Source organism: Pyrgilauda ruficollis, unplaced genomic scaffold (assembly GCF_017590135.1).
Source record: "Pyrgilauda ruficollis isolate IOZ18807 unplaced genomic scaffold, ASM1759013v1 scaffold52, whole genome shotgun sequence".
In the NCBI taxonomy this organism is placed as follows: Eukaryota; Metazoa; Chordata; class Aves; order Passeriformes; family Passeridae; genus Pyrgilauda; species Pyrgilauda ruficollis.
In genome coordinates, this window is record NW_024526822.1 from 1,569,423 (window position 1) to 1,585,519 (window position 16,097).

General features: G+C 52.7%; 2 protein-coding genes across 15 annotated transcripts; one reads left to right on the forward strand and one right to left on the reverse strand.

Annotated features, from left to right (window-relative positions):
- Positions 1-17: 17 nt before the first annotated feature.
- Positions 18-5,503, reverse strand: LOC121360570 (TIR domain containing adaptor protein). 4 transcript variants are annotated; one of them, XM_041480497.1, is made up of 6 exons: positions 5,438-5,503; positions 2,298-2,381; positions 1,731-1,831; positions 1,513-1,567; positions 632-1,240; positions 18-491 (listed from the first exon to the last, which is right to left on the reverse strand). In XM_041480497.1, the coding sequence occupies exons 4-6, from the start codon at positions 1,517-1,519 to the stop codon at positions 448-450; spliced, it is 660 nt and encodes a 219-aa protein (XP_041336431.1). In that variant the 5' UTR covers positions 1,520-1,567; positions 1,731-1,831; positions 2,298-2,381; positions 5,438-5,503; the 3' UTR covers positions 18-447. The 4 variants fall into 4 exon arrangements, with proteins under 4 accessions (XP_041336431.1, XP_041336432.1, XP_041336430.1 ...); XM_041480498.1 differs by lacking the exon at positions 5,438-5,503 and adding an exon at positions 5,280-5,426; XM_041480496.1 differs by lacking the exon at positions 5,438-5,503 and adding an exon at positions 5,243-5,426.
- FAM118B (family with sequence similarity 118 member B) lies at positions 828-16,004 on the forward strand. Of its 11 annotated transcripts, none has more exons than XM_041480491.1 (9): positions 828-959; positions 2,890-2,999; positions 9,777-9,854; positions 11,791-12,043; positions 12,841-13,068; positions 14,235-14,363; positions 14,654-14,939; positions 15,431-15,490; positions 15,554-16,004. In XM_041480491.1, exons 3-9 carry the CDS (start codon positions 9,784-9,786, stop codon positions 15,826-15,828), a joined length of 1,302 nt encoding a protein of 433 aa, XP_041336425.1. In that variant the 5' UTR covers positions 828-959; positions 2,890-2,999; positions 9,777-9,783; the 3' UTR covers positions 15,829-16,004. The 11 variants fall into 11 exon arrangements, with proteins under 11 accessions (XP_041336425.1, XP_041336424.1, XP_041336420.1 ...); XM_041480486.1 differs by lacking the exons at positions 828-959; positions 2,890-2,999 and adding exons at positions 5,563-5,622; positions 5,985-6,016; XM_041480489.1 differs by lacking the exons at positions 828-959; positions 2,890-2,999 and adding exons at positions 5,572-5,622; positions 5,985-6,016 and having other exon boundaries at positions 9,416-9,854.
- Positions 16,005-16,097: the final 93 nt, after the last annotated feature.

A 16,097-nucleotide genomic window follows, 5' to 3' on the forward strand; every position in this document is an offset into this window, starting at 1 on the left:
AATCACGGAAAACCACCAACATTTAAAACTTCTGCATTTTCGTAGTCGCAACGATTCCGTGCAGCGCACCGCCTGCCTCATCTTGTCCTGCCCACAGGTGCCCAGCAGGTGTCTTGTCAGCTTAGTAGGGGTCCTGGACCGTCAGGACAGAGAATGCCAGCACAGTAAAGAGCTCTCATGACCCCGAGAACCACCCGGTAACAGAGCTTAGTGTTTGTGTGATGGATGTCCCTGTCCCTGTCCCTGCTGAGGAGATTTTGGCCACCAGGACGTGGTGGGCTCCGGTCTGCTGTCCCTCATGGATGCGGAGAACTCCCTATCTTTGGTCCCAGGTCTGGTCTGAGCAGCTCAGGTTTGACCTCAAAGTCCAATGGGACATGCCAACACCCAGATCCAATGGCGACAGCTCCATGATGCCTATGGAGATGCATCTTCCTGCTTCCAGCACTACTCCATGCTTTTTGTGGAGCTCCGGCACAGTTCCTGGAGGTCTGCAGGGACAGCAGATGAGCTCCATTAGCAAACAATTACTCTAAAAATCAACTTTAAGTAAATGTATGGAATCTGGTCCCTTCCCATAGTCCTCACCCCAGTGGACTGACGTTTCACCAGCATCCCACAGGATACTCACAGCGCATGACAGTGTCTCTGATCTGCCTGAAGCTCTTCTCCTTCAGCGCCATGTAGATGTAGTAGATGTTCCGCAGCTCCCTGGGATAATCCTTGCGATCCACGTCCTTCAGCACTGGGATGGTGCGTCCGTTGGCCATGGGAGCCTCAGCCAGGGCCTGGTGCATCTGGTACCTGCACCAGGGGTCCTGCAGGAAGCCGGGGGTTATGAGCATGACCCAGCAGTGGCTGTTCTGCACGGCGTCACACAGCTCCGTCACCACCGCGCTCCCCGCCACCGCATCCCGCAGCTGGAGGAAGCAGCGGAAGCTCTCGGGTTGGCCCTCCAGGTAGGACACCAGCTCCGACACCAGCTCCACGTCCCCCTCGCTGTGGCAGATGCAGACGTCGTAGCTCTTGTCCCACCGGGGACTGTCCGAGGCGCTGATGTCCACTGCTGACACAGGTGACAGGGAGATGGAGCTGGTGGCCAGGCTCGTGCCAGGAGAAGAGCTGGAGCTCTTGGCAGAGGATGATGAGGAGGAGGAAGGTGAGGATGAAGCAGAGTGGCTGGACTTGAGGCTTTCCGCTGAGCTGGGCTTGGATTTGTGCAGGAGCCTCCTAAACCAACCTGCAGAGTGAGGTCAGAGTGAGTTTTGGGGGCTCAGCACCCCCTGGACTTCCCAAGCACAGCATCATTCAATCTGCAGGACGCCCCCAGATAGAAAGGGGTGGGTAGAATCTCACCTTGACCCCCAAAACCATCCTGGTCCCTGAAACTGAGCTGCCACCAACACCTGAATGCTGAGGCATTGTGAGGAGCAGCCCATGGGCACCTGGTGTTCTGTTGGGGAAGGGATGCTGTGAGGGAGGGGACAGAGCCAGGTTTATTCCCAGACTCACCAGCCATAGTGGGCAGCACGCTGCTCAGACACTGATTGCCAGCAGGACACCTCTCCTGAGAGCAGAAAAGAGGAACAAAAAGTGAGAGCAAGAACTGCTTCATGGCAGGTCTCAGCCCAGTCTGTTCCAGGGATCTGCACCTCGGGGGTGCTCTTACAGCCCCAAAGTCACCCCCAGCACATCTGCCTCCCCAAAATGTGCTGGGAAGGAACACTTACCTCTTACTGGCTGTCTCCACTGGAGATACACACCTGCAGCAACCGAGGCCAAGAGAGAATGGGGATGAGAAACCCTCATTCCCATCAGTGGGAAAAGGATCCTGTGGAGGGGAGAAGTGGGAATCAGCTGGGATCACCCGGGATGGACTGGGTGCTGGCAAACCAAAGCAGTGTGGTGATGCCCAGGGGTGATCCTTGGTGCTGCCTGCCCTGGCATTCCTGTCTGTTCCCTGCCAGCTCACACCATCCTCAGCACTGTGCTCCCAGCATGGTTTAGGGAGCCCAGACACTCCCTGCAGACACCCAGGAACAGCAACATGGCAAACAGCTGCTGTTTTCCACTGCTGGCATCACCCCTTCCGAAATGAAACACCCCAAGTCATGCTGAAGCCTTTCCCCTATTCCAAAAACGGCACAGGACTGCAGGAAATGCCCACAAAACCCCAGCACACCCACGGAAACCACAGTGCCCAAGAGTCACCACTTAGTGACAACCAAAAGCCCAAGTGTGAGTGGAACAATGAGCATGGACAGTGAGCAGCAGGGGGAAGTTGGAGGGATGCTTACCTGGAATGCAGGAGTCCAGCACTGGAGCAGGGAAGGGGATGCATCAGCCCCTGGGTTTGGCAAAGAAAGATCTTCTGGGATTACCTGGGTGGGAAAGGACAGGCAGGATGTTCACTCTGCAGTCTAATGGGATCTGCAGTGAATGGCGAGGCTGATCCATCCCTGCAGCTGCCACATCCAGGAGCGATTCCCAGTGAAGCTGCCCTGGGGTGGAAAGGAGGGCAGGGGCACCCACCTGCCTCCCGAGGGACAGAGTGGAGGAGCTCCCTGAACACCCAGGTGCCCCCAGCTGCCAGCAGCTCCAGCCTCTGCTGGGGAATGTGAAAGCACAGGCGGGGTAAATGGGCCAGGACTGCAGGGAGGGGAAGCCAAGCCCTGCCAAGGGCCTCCCTCCCACATCCGCCACATGCCGTCACTGCCTGGGTGTCAGAGTGCCCAGCCCTCACCAGCACCCAGATCTGTTTTCCTCTCTGGTTTCCTGACTAGATACAGACAGGTCCATGTTTGCCACTCATACTTATTTTGCAAGTTAAATTTACCTAGCAGTCATTTTTTCCACCCCAAAATCCCCCCTGTATTTCTCCTTCCCCAGGTGCTGCTAGTGGTGGCCAACAACTGACACTGCCTTCATCTCCTCATCATCCTCAACCCCTCCAATGCCTGGTGGTTCCTCCTCAATGCCCTGTGAGAGCTGAGCTCCAGGTGAGTTCCATCCCCCAAGAATGTGGCGGGTCTCCAGGGCCTGCAGGCCCATCCAGCTCCCTGACAGGCTGTTCCTGGCACAGGAGATTTCCCCATCTTTTCCCTGCCTAGGAGACAATGCCTGGACCTCTGATGTGGACACTAAACCCTCCACCTGCTGTTGCAGTGTCACTGTGTCCAAGCTGGTGGCCCAGCACAGTGTGGAGGTGATCCAGGAGGTGTCCCACACCCCATGGGACACCAGGAGGAGGGGGCCAGGGGGTCCAGCCCTGGTGCTGAATGTGTCCCTCCCATCTGAGTTGTCACCCTGGATAACAGCAAGGCCCCTGACCTCAGATCCCCAGAGAAGCTGGCCCTGGCACTCACATGGAAGCATCTCCAGAGTGAGCCCAGAGTGGACCAGAGCACAAAGCTGGGTCAGCATCTCCCTCACTGTTAATCCTGAAGCGGAGTGGTGGCCATCACACCCCACTGTACACTGCTCCAACTGTGCGGTCCCCAAGCTGCAGGAGCTGGGCCAGGACCCACCCAGGTGGGTCCTCACCTCCACCTCAGCAGGGAGAGTCGTAGAACCCCAGAAGAGTTCGGGTTGGAAGGGACCTTAAAGATCATCTTGTTCCAAGTCCCTTCCAGCAGTCCAGGTTGCTCCAAGCACTGGCCTTTGAAGGCCTGGCCTGGGCAGATGGCCATGCTCACCTAACTCAACGTGTTCATGCAGAGGGCAGTCCGTGCCCAGTGCCCATCATTCCAATTTCAGGACTGCTGCACTTGCCCCCAAAACACACCCCAGCATCCCCCATCTGCTTGCAAGTTCACTGGGAACAACAACCCCCACACCTCCATGCCTGAAGGGAAGTATTTCCTTCAGGGAAAAGTCCCATGTCCTCTGACTCCCAAAAATATCCTCCCACCCCATTTAACCTCAACACCCCATGCCAGGGCTAGTCAAGACTCCCCTTCATCAATGCCACCATGAGCCAGCTGTGCCCCAGGGCTGAATCCACCTCCTTGCTCAGCACACTGCTGTTTGCTTTCTCTCCCCCTGGGAAGAAGGGCTGAAGGTCAGGAGATCCCCCAACACTCACCAGCACCTGTCAAGCTTTTGGGGACCCCATGCCCACACCACTACTGTGTCCCACAGGTCTTTGAAAAGCTCCTGTTGGACACAAATGTTCCTCCATGCCACCACCTGGCTGTGGCTTCCACAGGTATTTCCATTTCTACTCACCCACCACCTTCAGCAAAACAGACTGGGACACAGTAGCACAAAACACAAAACCAAGTGAAATGGGGGGCTCCCTGATGGCTTTGACCCCTTGCCATAAACACTTCCCCATCCCCAAGGATGTCCCAAGCCAGGCCATCTATAAGCCCTTGGGGGTGCAGGAGCAGACAGGATCCTCCTGCAGGGCCCCCAGCCCACCCTCAAACACGGTGCTGACAGCCAGAGGAATGCAATGAATGCAGTGAAAAATGCAATGAATTCCCTGAGAGACACTGGGCTCCTCCCCACTCCCTGCCTTGGCTGCCTTTCTCTCCAGCAAGCAGGGGACACCAGCTGGCCACTTGGTGGCCAAATCCCAAAGGAAAAAGCACAAGGCCGAGTGGTACTGAGCCCCACAGGGACCTACAGGCTACCACCAGCCATGGGCCCAGCACCACTCATCCCACTGGAACCCATTTCCCATTAGTCCCTGCCCTGACCTACTGCCACCACCCCAAAAATCAACTCCTCACCCGACGACAGGACCCAGAGGAGGGCAAGTCACCTGGCTGTGTGAGTCACCCCACCTGGAAACCCCAGAGAGGGAACCTGAGTGAGGGTGAACCCACAAACCCTAAACCCCAAGAGGCAGCACCATCGGGATCAACCTCCATCCTACCTCAGCAATAACAGAATCATTATTAATGGAGTAATTAAGCAGACACGGCAGCAGCACCCTGCTGAAATCCCTGCAGCACGAGTTTCGGAGCCTGTGGTTTACAGGACTGCCTGTGGAATTAAGAAACGGTGAACACCACATGCTGCAAGGCAGGGTGAAATAAAGGTAGTTCTGGTGAGAAAATAAGGCTAATTTTGTCCCTAAAAACCACGAATGTTTCATTTACGGTGCCAGTACAGTGCGCAGCTACCTAGAAAACAGAATAATTTTTTCCTGGAAAGCTCTAAGTACACCCAAATTCCGCCACACATATGCTTGAAGGCATCATAGCGGCCGTCCAGGCCCAGGCACCGCATGTACCTCATAGGGCTAGAGACGCGGTCGCACATGCACGAACCCAGGCAGCGGCAGCTGGCGGAGGAGAAGCCCCTGAGGGGTAGGGGGACACGGACAGGCCCGGCGCGGCCGTGGTCCCGGCCCGGACAGACGGACAGACAGACGGACCCCCTCGGCGCCGCCTCCCGGCCCGCCACTGCACCGCGCATGCGCCCGCACCTTCTATAGCCTCGCAAAGCGCCACGAGAGCATCGCCGCGTTCCCACGCCTGGCCCCGCCTCTTCCGCCGCCAGCCAGTGACAGGGCGGGGCTGGAAGAGGGCGGGGCCAACTCGTCCTGCGGGGCGGGGCGGCTGCGCGCGGCGCGGCGGCGTCTCCTCAATGGGGCCGCGCGCGCGGCGCCAGGTGCGTGCGGGGCGCGCGGCGGCGGGGGGCGGGCAGGGCGCGGTTGCCATGGAGACAGCGGGGGGAGCTGTTGCCATAGCGACGGGGCCGCCATAGCGGGGGGTCCCATGGCCGCCGGCCTGAGGGGACGGAGCGGCCTGAGGGGAGCGAAGGGGACCGGCGCGGCCGGGGGCGAGCCGGGGGACCGGGGGTGAGCCGGGGGGCCGGGGAACCTCCGGCAGCGGCGGGCTGCCCGGCTGAGACTCGGCCCCGCCGCGCCGTCGCCCTCTATAAAAGCTGTTTTTTATTGATGTGTCCCCGTGGGAAAGGAGCCTCGGTGTCTCCCCGCCTGCTGAATCCCCGTGTTGTTGCTTTTCCCGCAGCTTTAGCGAGGAGGGCACAACGGAGAGCACAGGTAAGGGCTCGAGCAAACCCGAAGGTGTGAACCTCCCCTCCCCGCTTCCCTTTCCAGAGTCAGTTCTGGAAAACCAGCGTGCGTCCGTGGGAGTCTGTGGGATACAGAGCTCCGCCAGGCTTTGCTGTGTCACTGCCTCTCCTTGCTCATGGAGCCATTGGGAAGCACGTGGAGGATCACAGCGTTGAATAAAAACCTCTGGTGTGTTTTGACTCACATCCAAGGAGGCCGAATCCTGTGTTTTTGTGGCTTGGACAGGAGCAGGGCTTGTCCTCGGTCCCTTTGTCCCTGGAGCCTGTGTTTTTCTAGGGTGGTTTTGATCCAGCTCCAGTGCAGTTCCCATGTGGAGGGGTAGGTTTGGGAATTGGCCAGGGACAGCTCAACTTTCAGCTGAAACAAAGTGGCTTTTACACTATCTTACCCCAGCACCATAAAGCCACTGAATTGAAAGAGAAGCTGGGAATTACGTCTGTGCTGTTGGCTGTTCTCAGCACTCAAATAAACTAAAGATAATGAATGAGCAGTAAATTTGTACTTGTTTCTTTTGGGAATTTGTGGGGGCTCTTCTGGAAGAGCCCATCTTCCAGCGTGGTGCTGGATCACTTGGCTTCAATTGTAAACATCCACGTGTAGCTTTAGTTCTGTGTTGGGTGCTGAGCATGGAGATGGTGTCAGCAGCGACTTCTCCTTGAGGTGGGGGAGAAAATGTTCCCTTAATTCCTCGTTTTGGTTCTGCAGGTTGGGCTCTGGTGTTGACTGTGTGGCGTGGTTGTGTTTTGCAGAGCTGCAGAGAGGTTTTTGTAAATACACACCCTGTGTGAACCTCGGCCTTCCTTTGACACACGTGGTGCTCAGGTGTTTGTTTTACCTGGGATACACCTTCACATTTCCAACATTTCTGCAGCTGGATGTGTCTGTGTCACACAGGGAGTTGCTGTGGTTGGGTTTCTCCGGTTTTGGTGACTTGGGCACAGTTTAAAGCTGAAGTCTGGAAGGCTGTAGGATAAATTAAGGGATTTCTGTGGTGTGGAGGAAGAAAGAGAGCACAGCAAACCCACACAGGGAGTCTCTTACCATCCCTGATAAAAGTGATGGGGACAAGGCTGGGACAGGGGAATGGGGCAGCTGGCCAGGAATCCATGGAGTGTTGTGTTTACAGTCTTCAGCTCCCTGTAGTCTAAATAGCTGGAAAGTTCCCAGTGTCTGAAGAAGGCTGGAGAGACACTTCTTATCTTCTAAGTGCCTGTGGCTCCCTCTCCTCCATGGTACCTGTGTTCCCAGGGGGAACCTGCAGTACCTGCTGTGTTTTTTTCCCATGGCAGTCTCATGCTCTGAGGTAATTCCATTTAATTTTGGCTACCTCAGCTGTGCCAGCACGATCCATCCCTCTGGCAAGCAGAGTTTCTCCCCAGGGCTGAAAACCAGAGGTTTCTATTTCTTGGCTGAATCCCCATGAATTCTTTTAAAGACCTGTAATAACTTTTTTTTGGAACTAGACTGTATTTATAATGGGGTTTTTGTTCCTTTATGGCTCTCTCCACTAAGTAATAGACCTGAAGGTTGAAGGTCATTATGTCAGAAAACCTTACAAGGTGATTATAATTCCAAAAGGTATTTTTTCGTAAGTTTAAAATTGCTTTTGAAATGTCATTTAGAGGCACTTAAAATTGATTTGATGGCTCCATTCCTGCTGTTAATAGCATGGGAATGTGCAGGGTGAGTGAGATGGGAGCAGTGCTGAGGCAGGTGGAAGCAAACAGGGGAGCTCTAGGTGGGAATTTACAAAACAGCCTTGATATTCGAGGCTCAGCTGATGATTCACAATGCAAAGATAATTATAAGCTTAAATTATATCCAATTTAGAAAGCAAGGAAGGATTTACCTTTGGCTGTAGCTCTGCTTCTGCCCGGGGCTGAGGGCAGACCTGGCACCAGCAGGAGCTCAAACTTCCCTCTGAAACACTCCAGTTATCTACTGTTAGTCCCTGCCTCATTTAAAGCATCTTTGCACCACTAAATAAAATCTGGCTGGCTTTGTGGAAGCAGCCTGTCCTTCCAGAAAAATCTAAAAGGAGAGATGGGACCCTCCTGGGAAGGAAAAAGAGGGGCTTTTCCCCCCTTTATCCTGACTGTGCTTGGCTGCATTCACTCAGCAGGGATTTGATGGTGAATCTGGCAGATGTGTGTCCAGCAGCTCCTCCTCTCTTCCTGAGAGTCACTGCTTTGGTCTTTGGAGATGTAAGCCCCCAAAATGGTTCACCATGAGGCCTGACAGGTTGCAGGGATTCAGGGGTGATGAGGCTGCAGAGATTCATTGTCAGAACAGCACTGAGCTCCTGGGCTCAGTGTGGGTTGGAAAAATACAGGGTACAATGTTCACAAGAGGGTGTGATGGAGGAGCCCTGCCTGGCATGCACAGAGGGGGGAAAACCAGGAGATTCCTCACTTGGTGAGGGCCTTTGACACTTTTATCCAAAATCTGGGCCGTACAGTAAGGCCCAGTAAGATAAAAAGGTGATTATTTGATGTGATGAGCAGCACATGTTCAGTAATGTTTCAGGAGGTAGGTAGTGAAAAGCAGCTCTTTGAGGTGTTCTGCTGTTGGTACAAAGATTTATTATTGAGCAATGTGGTGTGGTGGAAAGTGTCCCTGCCCATGGCAGGGGGGTGGAACGACATGAGCTCTAAGGTCCTGTCCAGCCCAAACCAATCCATAATGCCATTGTATAAAGTTTTCCGAAGGGATCAGAGGGTAAAGGCTGCACACACAGCGTATCTGAGCGTCTGACAGTGTCACTTTGCCCTGTTCTCGTCATCCAGAGCTGAAAGGTTGTGCTTTCCTGGAATACTGGCTGGTTTCTCACCTGATCCATGCCAACACTTGCAGGTCCTACCTGGAGAGACCTGCCCACAGTCACCTGCTGGGCTGCCAGAGAGCAATCATAGCATGTCATCTCTAGAGCAAACCCTCAGCTCTCCCTGAGATGGCCAAAACACTGTGATTTTGAGTCAGCAGCTCTTCCTCAGCATTTCCTCTGGCCAAAAGCCCTTGTCTAACAGAGTTTTTGATGGACTCTTCATTACAATTGGCAAGGAAAAAGCAGAGGAGGATGAACAGTTCTGTTCATTTTCATTCCCTTTTCATAGACTTATTTGGGAGAAGCAGAGTGGGAGAGTACTGCGTGCTGGCAGAGCTTTTGTATTTTATGTGACGGGCTGTTGAAAGAGTTCTCAAACTGCACTTCCTTTCTGTGGGCTTTAAGGTCATTTCCCAGTGCTTGCGGACTCACAGCGGGCTGGGAAACCCTTCTCTCATCACCAGGGAATGAAATGCTCTCCGTGGCTTTTTGGAGCCAACAAAAATCTCTTTGTCTTCTCTTCCCTCCCACTGTTTCCCAAGCAGCAAGTTTGCTGACAGGCCTTGTCGGGAATGGGGGGAGTGCTGCTCCAAGATCCAGGCTCTCGCGGAAAATGAGCGGCTGAGGTGAAACGAAGGGTCTGGCAAAGTGTGTTCTGCTGAGGCAATCACACCTGGGAAAAACAGCCAAGGATTTTATGGTAAAAGAGGTTAAGGAAGAGGATGAGGCTGTGGGACAAAGTTCAGAGACGAAAACATGCAATTCTCAGCCCAGAGGTGATCTTGGAACGATAACGAACCTGAGATTGATCCACCTGTGCAAAGCTGGTTCTGTAAAACCTTGTTGTCCCGGTGGTGTTGTCCTTGTGCAGTGACTTTGCTTCTGGTGATCTGTCTACTACAGAAACTGGATGGCTTCTACGGTGAGCCTGGGCAAGGAAACATTGTTGGAAGATGGAATGCCACCTGCAAAAAAGCCCAGGTAAATTTAATTATGCTCCAGTGAGTTTGTTCTAACAAGAGCCTTTTCCTTTGCCTCGCATTGTTCTTTAAGGATTGTGACCCCTGGTGACCGTGGCTGTTTCGTTTCTTGATCCAAGAACTGTGTGCTGGCTTCTGGCCATGCCCTGGGCTTTCCTGCTGTTTGTGGAACAAACACCTTCACACCCAGAATGTACTTTTTTGGGGTTTTAACCCTCAGCCAGGGAACGGGGTTGCTCTCATAGCTGTATTTTGCTGTCCTGTCTCCATGGTCCTGTCCACTCGCAGTGTCAGGTTGAACACAGTGGTTGTGCTTTTTCACTTGAGTTGGATGGTGGTTTCCAGGAGGACAGGGAGTTACTCAAATTGGTATGGTTGAACTGCATGTGAAGACTAAATAATTCATTTTGAGGCTCCCTGTGCTTAGAAGTAGGTGGTCTTACAGTTCTGTGAGTGGGGTCTGACTGGTGGATTATTCAGTCTGTCAGAGACTGAGACTGTGGCTGCTGCAGGCTCAAAGGCTCTTGTGAACAAGCAGCTAATTCAGGTGGGAGGTTGTCTCCCACTAATTTGATTTATTTGCAAGTTCTGGAGGGCTGCAGGATAGTTCTGTGTGGTCTCGAGGTTGATCGGTGACCCTGGAATGTGCAGAAGAGATGCTGGGGGATGATTTTTTCCTTGCTCAGGATATTAAGGTAGAAACAAGTGCATTTATCAGCAGGGCAGGCATGCAGGACATTAAGACTTGGGTATTTGTTATTATTTTGGATTTCAGTCCCTGTATTTCCAATAGTGTTGTTATACTAGCTCATTAGCCTGAATACTAATTTATTCCTCACATAAGGCTTGCAGTCCTCAAATTAAACCCTGTTTATCAGCAGTAGCAGTGAAGCCCTCCTCGAGGAAGGGGTTAACAAGTCTGTTTTCATAGGCAGGGGCTGAGGGAAGGCACAGCTCCATCTGTGTGGTGTTGGTTTCCTCTCCCCTTCTCACTAAATATCACGTGTTTGCTGATAAAGCCCATTTCTTCTGTACAAGTGGCTTTTCCAGGCTGCTGCTCCAATCCTGGGAAGCTGCAGCAGGTCCCCACTGCAGAAAGCAGCTGGACACCAGGCAAAGCAAGGCAAGGAGCAGCATATCTGCTTAATAAATGATAAAGGTCATGTTTAAAAGCTCTGTGCAGGTGTAAAGCCAGGAAAATAGGGAGGAAGGGAGGAGGAATAAGGAGAATACAACCCTGCAGCCCTTTCATGTGACTCTGTATCATCTGGGATATTCCAAAAGATTGGCCTGGAGCATCCTGCTGACATTGCAGGCATCACAGGGAAGGGATTGCTGGTACAGCTGAGGGGGTTCCTCAGCTAACTGGGGCTGGGCCCCTCCAGGGCAGAGCTAGGAGGAAGCCTTCCCTTGCTTTTCTCTGTGCTGGGATAAGTGGAGCTGTTGTCTCAAGGCCCCTGTTCTGCACCTTGTTTAAACCAGGTCGCATTTCCGACCTGCATGGGATCTGACACGTTTTATCTCGGGACACAGAGCGTGTGTGTGTCTCAGTCTCTCATGCTTTCCCATGCCCTCCAGCCCTCCATGTAACTTTTATTAATAGACTTCCCTTATTCCAGATTTTTAGTGGATTAGCTTTGCTGCAGAAGCACCCCAGGGCATCATTGACTTCCCCAGTAACCATCCTGGTAACAGATTTGATTCCCAAAAATGTTGTAATTATGGACCTTGTATTGGGAGCATTTGTGCTGCTGATCCATGCAGCTGCCTGCTGTCCTTTAAGGATACCAAGCTGCTCCTCTCGTGCCCTTTTTATCAGAGAGCCCCAATGGATATTTGATTCAAAATTCAGGCACAAGGTATCTCCCTCTCCCTCAATCTGCCAGACACCCTTCCATTCATGGTGGTACCAGCTGTGCTCCTTTCTCCTTTTGCAGGAAGCTGCTGCCAAGTCTCAAAACCAAGAAGCCTCGGGAACTTGTTTTGGTGATTGGGACAGGAATTAGTGCTGCAGTTGCTCCCCAGGTCCCAGCGCTGAAGTCCTGGAAGGGGCTGATTCAGGCTCTCCTGGATGCTGCTATTGACTTTGATCTCCTGGAAGATGAAGAGAGCAAACGGTTCCAGAAGTGTCTTCACGAAGACAAGAACCTGGTCCATGTTGCCCACGACCTTATTCAGAAGCTGTCTCCGGTCAGTGTGCTTGTACTTGCCCTGAGCATAGGATTTGGCTTTTGGAAATAGCCAGATTTGGTTCTCCAGCAATGGTGTCCCCATCCCAACAATTCCTCTATGTACATGGAACCACAGGTGCACTTACTGTGCCAGGTGCCTTGGACATAATAACCCTGCTGTGGACGTGGGTTTTGGGTATTTCACCTGGACCAAGATGATTTAAGGGTGGAGCACCTTCCTATGAGGAAAGGCTGAAAGAACTGGGATTGTTAAACCTGGAGAAGAAGGCTTCAGTGGTGACCTAATTGTGGTTTTCCAATACCTGAAGGGACCTGACAAGAAAGATGGGGAGAGACTGTGGACAAGGGCCTGGAGTGACAGGACAAGGGGGAATGGCTTCACACAGCCAGAGGGCAGGGTTAGATGGGATATTGGGAAGAAATTCTTCCTTGTGAAGGTGGTGAGACTGCCCAGAGAAGCTGTGGCTGCCCCATCCCTGGGAGTGTTCCAGGCCAGGCTGGAGGGGTTTGGAGCAGCCTGGAATAGTGAAAGGTGTCCCTGCCCTTGGCACAGAGTGGGATGAGATAGCAGAGTGGGCTTTAAGATTTTTCCCAACCCAAATCAGTCTGGGATTCTGTGATCCTACAACTATGCTGAAGGAGAGCACCCACCCTGGTGCAACCAAGGCTCTGTGTTTGCCCTACAAGGACCCAGAGCTTTGCAGGGTGTTGGGGAAATGTGGGTGGTTTTTCGTGGGGTCATTTGGTATGAGGTGTTACGGGGCTGGCTCTGATCTCAATCTCTCCCCTTCTCAGCGCACAAGCAACGTTCGCTCAACCTTTTTCAAGGACTGTTTATACGAGGTGTTTGATGACCTGGAATCCAAAATGGAAGATTCTGGGAAGCAGCTGCTTCAGTCTGTGCTTCACTTGATGGAAAATGGAGCCCTTGTGTTGACCACAAACTTTGATAACCTGCTGGAGCTGTATGCAGCACACCAGGGGAAGCACCTTGAGTCTCTTGACCTGACTGATGAAAAGAAGGTAAAGATTATTATTTCTTTTGTCAGGGACTGTGGTGGTGCAGAATGTGCTCTCATGCTGCCTGAGGACATTGTACTCATTATAGTGGTTTAACTGGTGGCAGACAAGCTCCAGGCAGAGGCTCTGACTGTCCAGTGCAGCAAGCAGAGGAATGAGGAGGAATGCTCCTTTCTGGAACGCTGGTTTGCTGGCTGCCATCCAGTACTCAGGAGGAGTGCTTAAGCCTGCTATTCCTTTGATCTCTGTCCTTGAAACTTCTGGCTTAGCCTTGCTTCCACATAAGGCTCGGGTTGATGTTCTAACCCATATGAGAAACTCCACACGAGCTGCAAAGCTGAACTTTTTATTTTTATAAGGAGCTGCATAGTGCTTTTTATGATGGGTGTCCAGGGCTGCAGCCTTCGAGGCTCCCCTTTTGCCCCATGTCCTCTTCCCGCAATGGCTGGAATGGCTCCTCCTGCTGCTCTCTCAGAGCTACTCTCTTTATGCAAAAATTCCTGCTCCTGCCCCAGTCACGCTGTGAAACCCTGAACTCTGCACCTGCCCACCTCATCTCTCCATCATGGGTTTTACTGGTGGGGAGCATCTCATCCTTCTGTTTGCATGTTAAACACCCCCAATGTCTGTCCTGTGCAGTCCTTGCTCTCTTTTCATTCTCATTTCTGTGCTTCACGTTTCCTGCGTGACCTCTTAATCTACATGGCTGAAAGTACTTACAGTGTTACAAGTAAGCATTCTAATTATTGCAAGCTTAAACGAGCTGAGGTCTGCAGGAGTAAACCGAGAGCCTTGGGAGCAGCTGTCTGAAATGGAGGTCAGCTCAGCTGGTGACTCCCTCAGAGCCAGTAGGGGCCACAAAATAAAACTTGGTAGGCTTGAGAAACATGCTGACATAGGAGTTGTAGTTTTTTCCCATTTTTCTGGTCAATCTGGCATTTTGCTTTAGTCTTCTCATCACATTCACCAGTCACCTGAAGTGTTGACCCAAACGAGCACCACAGGCTGTGGCTGCAGGCCATGGTGTAGAGGCTGATGGAGGAGAGAAAATGAGAAGATGAGAAAGAAGCAGCCTCTTTGGAATGTTTCCCCAAAATGTTACATTTAGCAGTGCTGTGGTCACCACCGTGATGCGCTCAGAGACGTTGCTGCGGGTTTGTGTTGTGCAGGTGCTGGAGTGGGCACAAGAGAAGAGGAAGCTCAGTGTCCTGCACATCCACGGCGTCTACACCAACCCCAGCGGCATCGTCCTGCACCCGGCCGGCTACCAGAACGTGCTGCGCAACACCGAGGTCATGGTGAGCCACGCTGGGGCCAGGCCTGTGAGCTGCAGCTCCAGCTCCCACCTGGGTCAACCCACCTGGGTCAACAGCTCAGCTGAGTTTAGACTGAGCTTCACAGAGGGAGGGGGAGAATCAAATAGATATGGGAAATAGGAGGGGTGAATTCCCTGGCTGCTAAGGTGCTGGAACACTTCCCACACTTGCTGAAGGATGGCATTGCTGCAGAGCCTCCCCAAGGGTAGGGCAGGTGCTGTCTCTTGTGAGGATGAAGCTCACCTTGACCAACATCTTTCCCTTTCTTAAAGCGAGAGATACAGAAGCTGTATGAAAATAAGTCCTTCCTCTTCTTGGGCTGTGGTTGGACAGTTGATGACACCACGTTTCAGGCCCTGTTTTTAGAGGCTGTCAAGCACAAGTCAGACCTGGAGCACTTCATGCTGGTGCGGAGGGGGGATGTGGATGAGTTCAAGAAGCTCCGTGAGAACATGCTGGACAAAGGGATCAAAGTGATTTCCTACGGAGACGAATACGCTGACTTGCCCGAGTACTTTGAGCGGCTGACAAGCGAGATTGCCATGCGGGGCCGCACAGGTACGGGGCCAGGGGCTGGGGGACCCTTGGCTGGCACCATGCAGAGTAGACAGGGGTAGTAGCCCCCGTTCTCCATGCTATGTAGATATTCCTGAAGCCTTTTTTTTTTAAAAATAAGCAAATGTGTCTCTAAGTGTAGCTTAGAGGATCTGCGGGTTACTTTTCTGAAAACACTGTATGTTTTAACAGTTTAAACAGCTGTGCTGCCTCCCACGCCCGCCTCCCAAACTTTGTTTTTCATGTGCAGCTGTTTGTTCCCTTTTTAGTGAAGGGGCATTTAGTCTCACTGACCCTCATGCTGCTCAGCCTGAGCCAATGCTTTTATAAAAGAGGTATCACTAATAAATCATTAAAAATGGGGCAAAGTGGGTTCAGTGGCCAGAACCTTGCTGGCAGGTATTCTGAGGGTTAACCCAGCCAGGAAAGCCTGTGTGAAACCAGCACATGGGCAGCTGGCTCTGCATCTGAGACTGGTCTCTGCTCTGCCCCAGGTGTGCCCAAGGAGGGGCAGCAGCTGAACGGCTCTGCCACTGCCCACGCTGAGGTGAAAGGTAAGGAAGGCTCTCTGGAGCCAAGGGGCTTCACCCTGTGGTGCTCCCTGGAGTCCCAGGCAGGTTTTCAGCCTTTGCTTCCATGCAGGATGCAGCCCCTGAGCCTCAGCCCTGCCCAGGCCCTGAGCTGTGTCAGGGGCTCCTGGGACAGGCCCAGGCCAGGCCAGCAGCCCTCAGGGAGGCCGGAGCCCCCAGTGTCCCACTGCTGTCCAGCACCGAGCCAGGACCCTTCTGGCAGGGACGAGGCCAGGACAGAGCTGCCACGGATGAACACCTGGTCTAACAGTAATCGTGGTTTTACTGGGGCTGCACGTGCCTGCAGAGCACGGTATCCCTGAGGGAGCTGCAGCCTCCTCTAACTTCATACCTAGTGCTTTTATATTCTGTATTTCAATTAAAAAATGAAACTTGAGCTTTTTTTTTTTTTTTACTGGAAGCTCTAGTTTTCTAGTCCTGTCTTTTTACTGTACAGTATTTTGTATGTTGAAGTTGTATTAAAGGCCTGCTCACTGAACTTTGGCTGCTGTATCATTTAAAGGCCCTTTCACATCTCACACTGGTGGGAGTTCATCTCCCCCCAACCCAGTAGGAAACAGGTCCTGGCTGG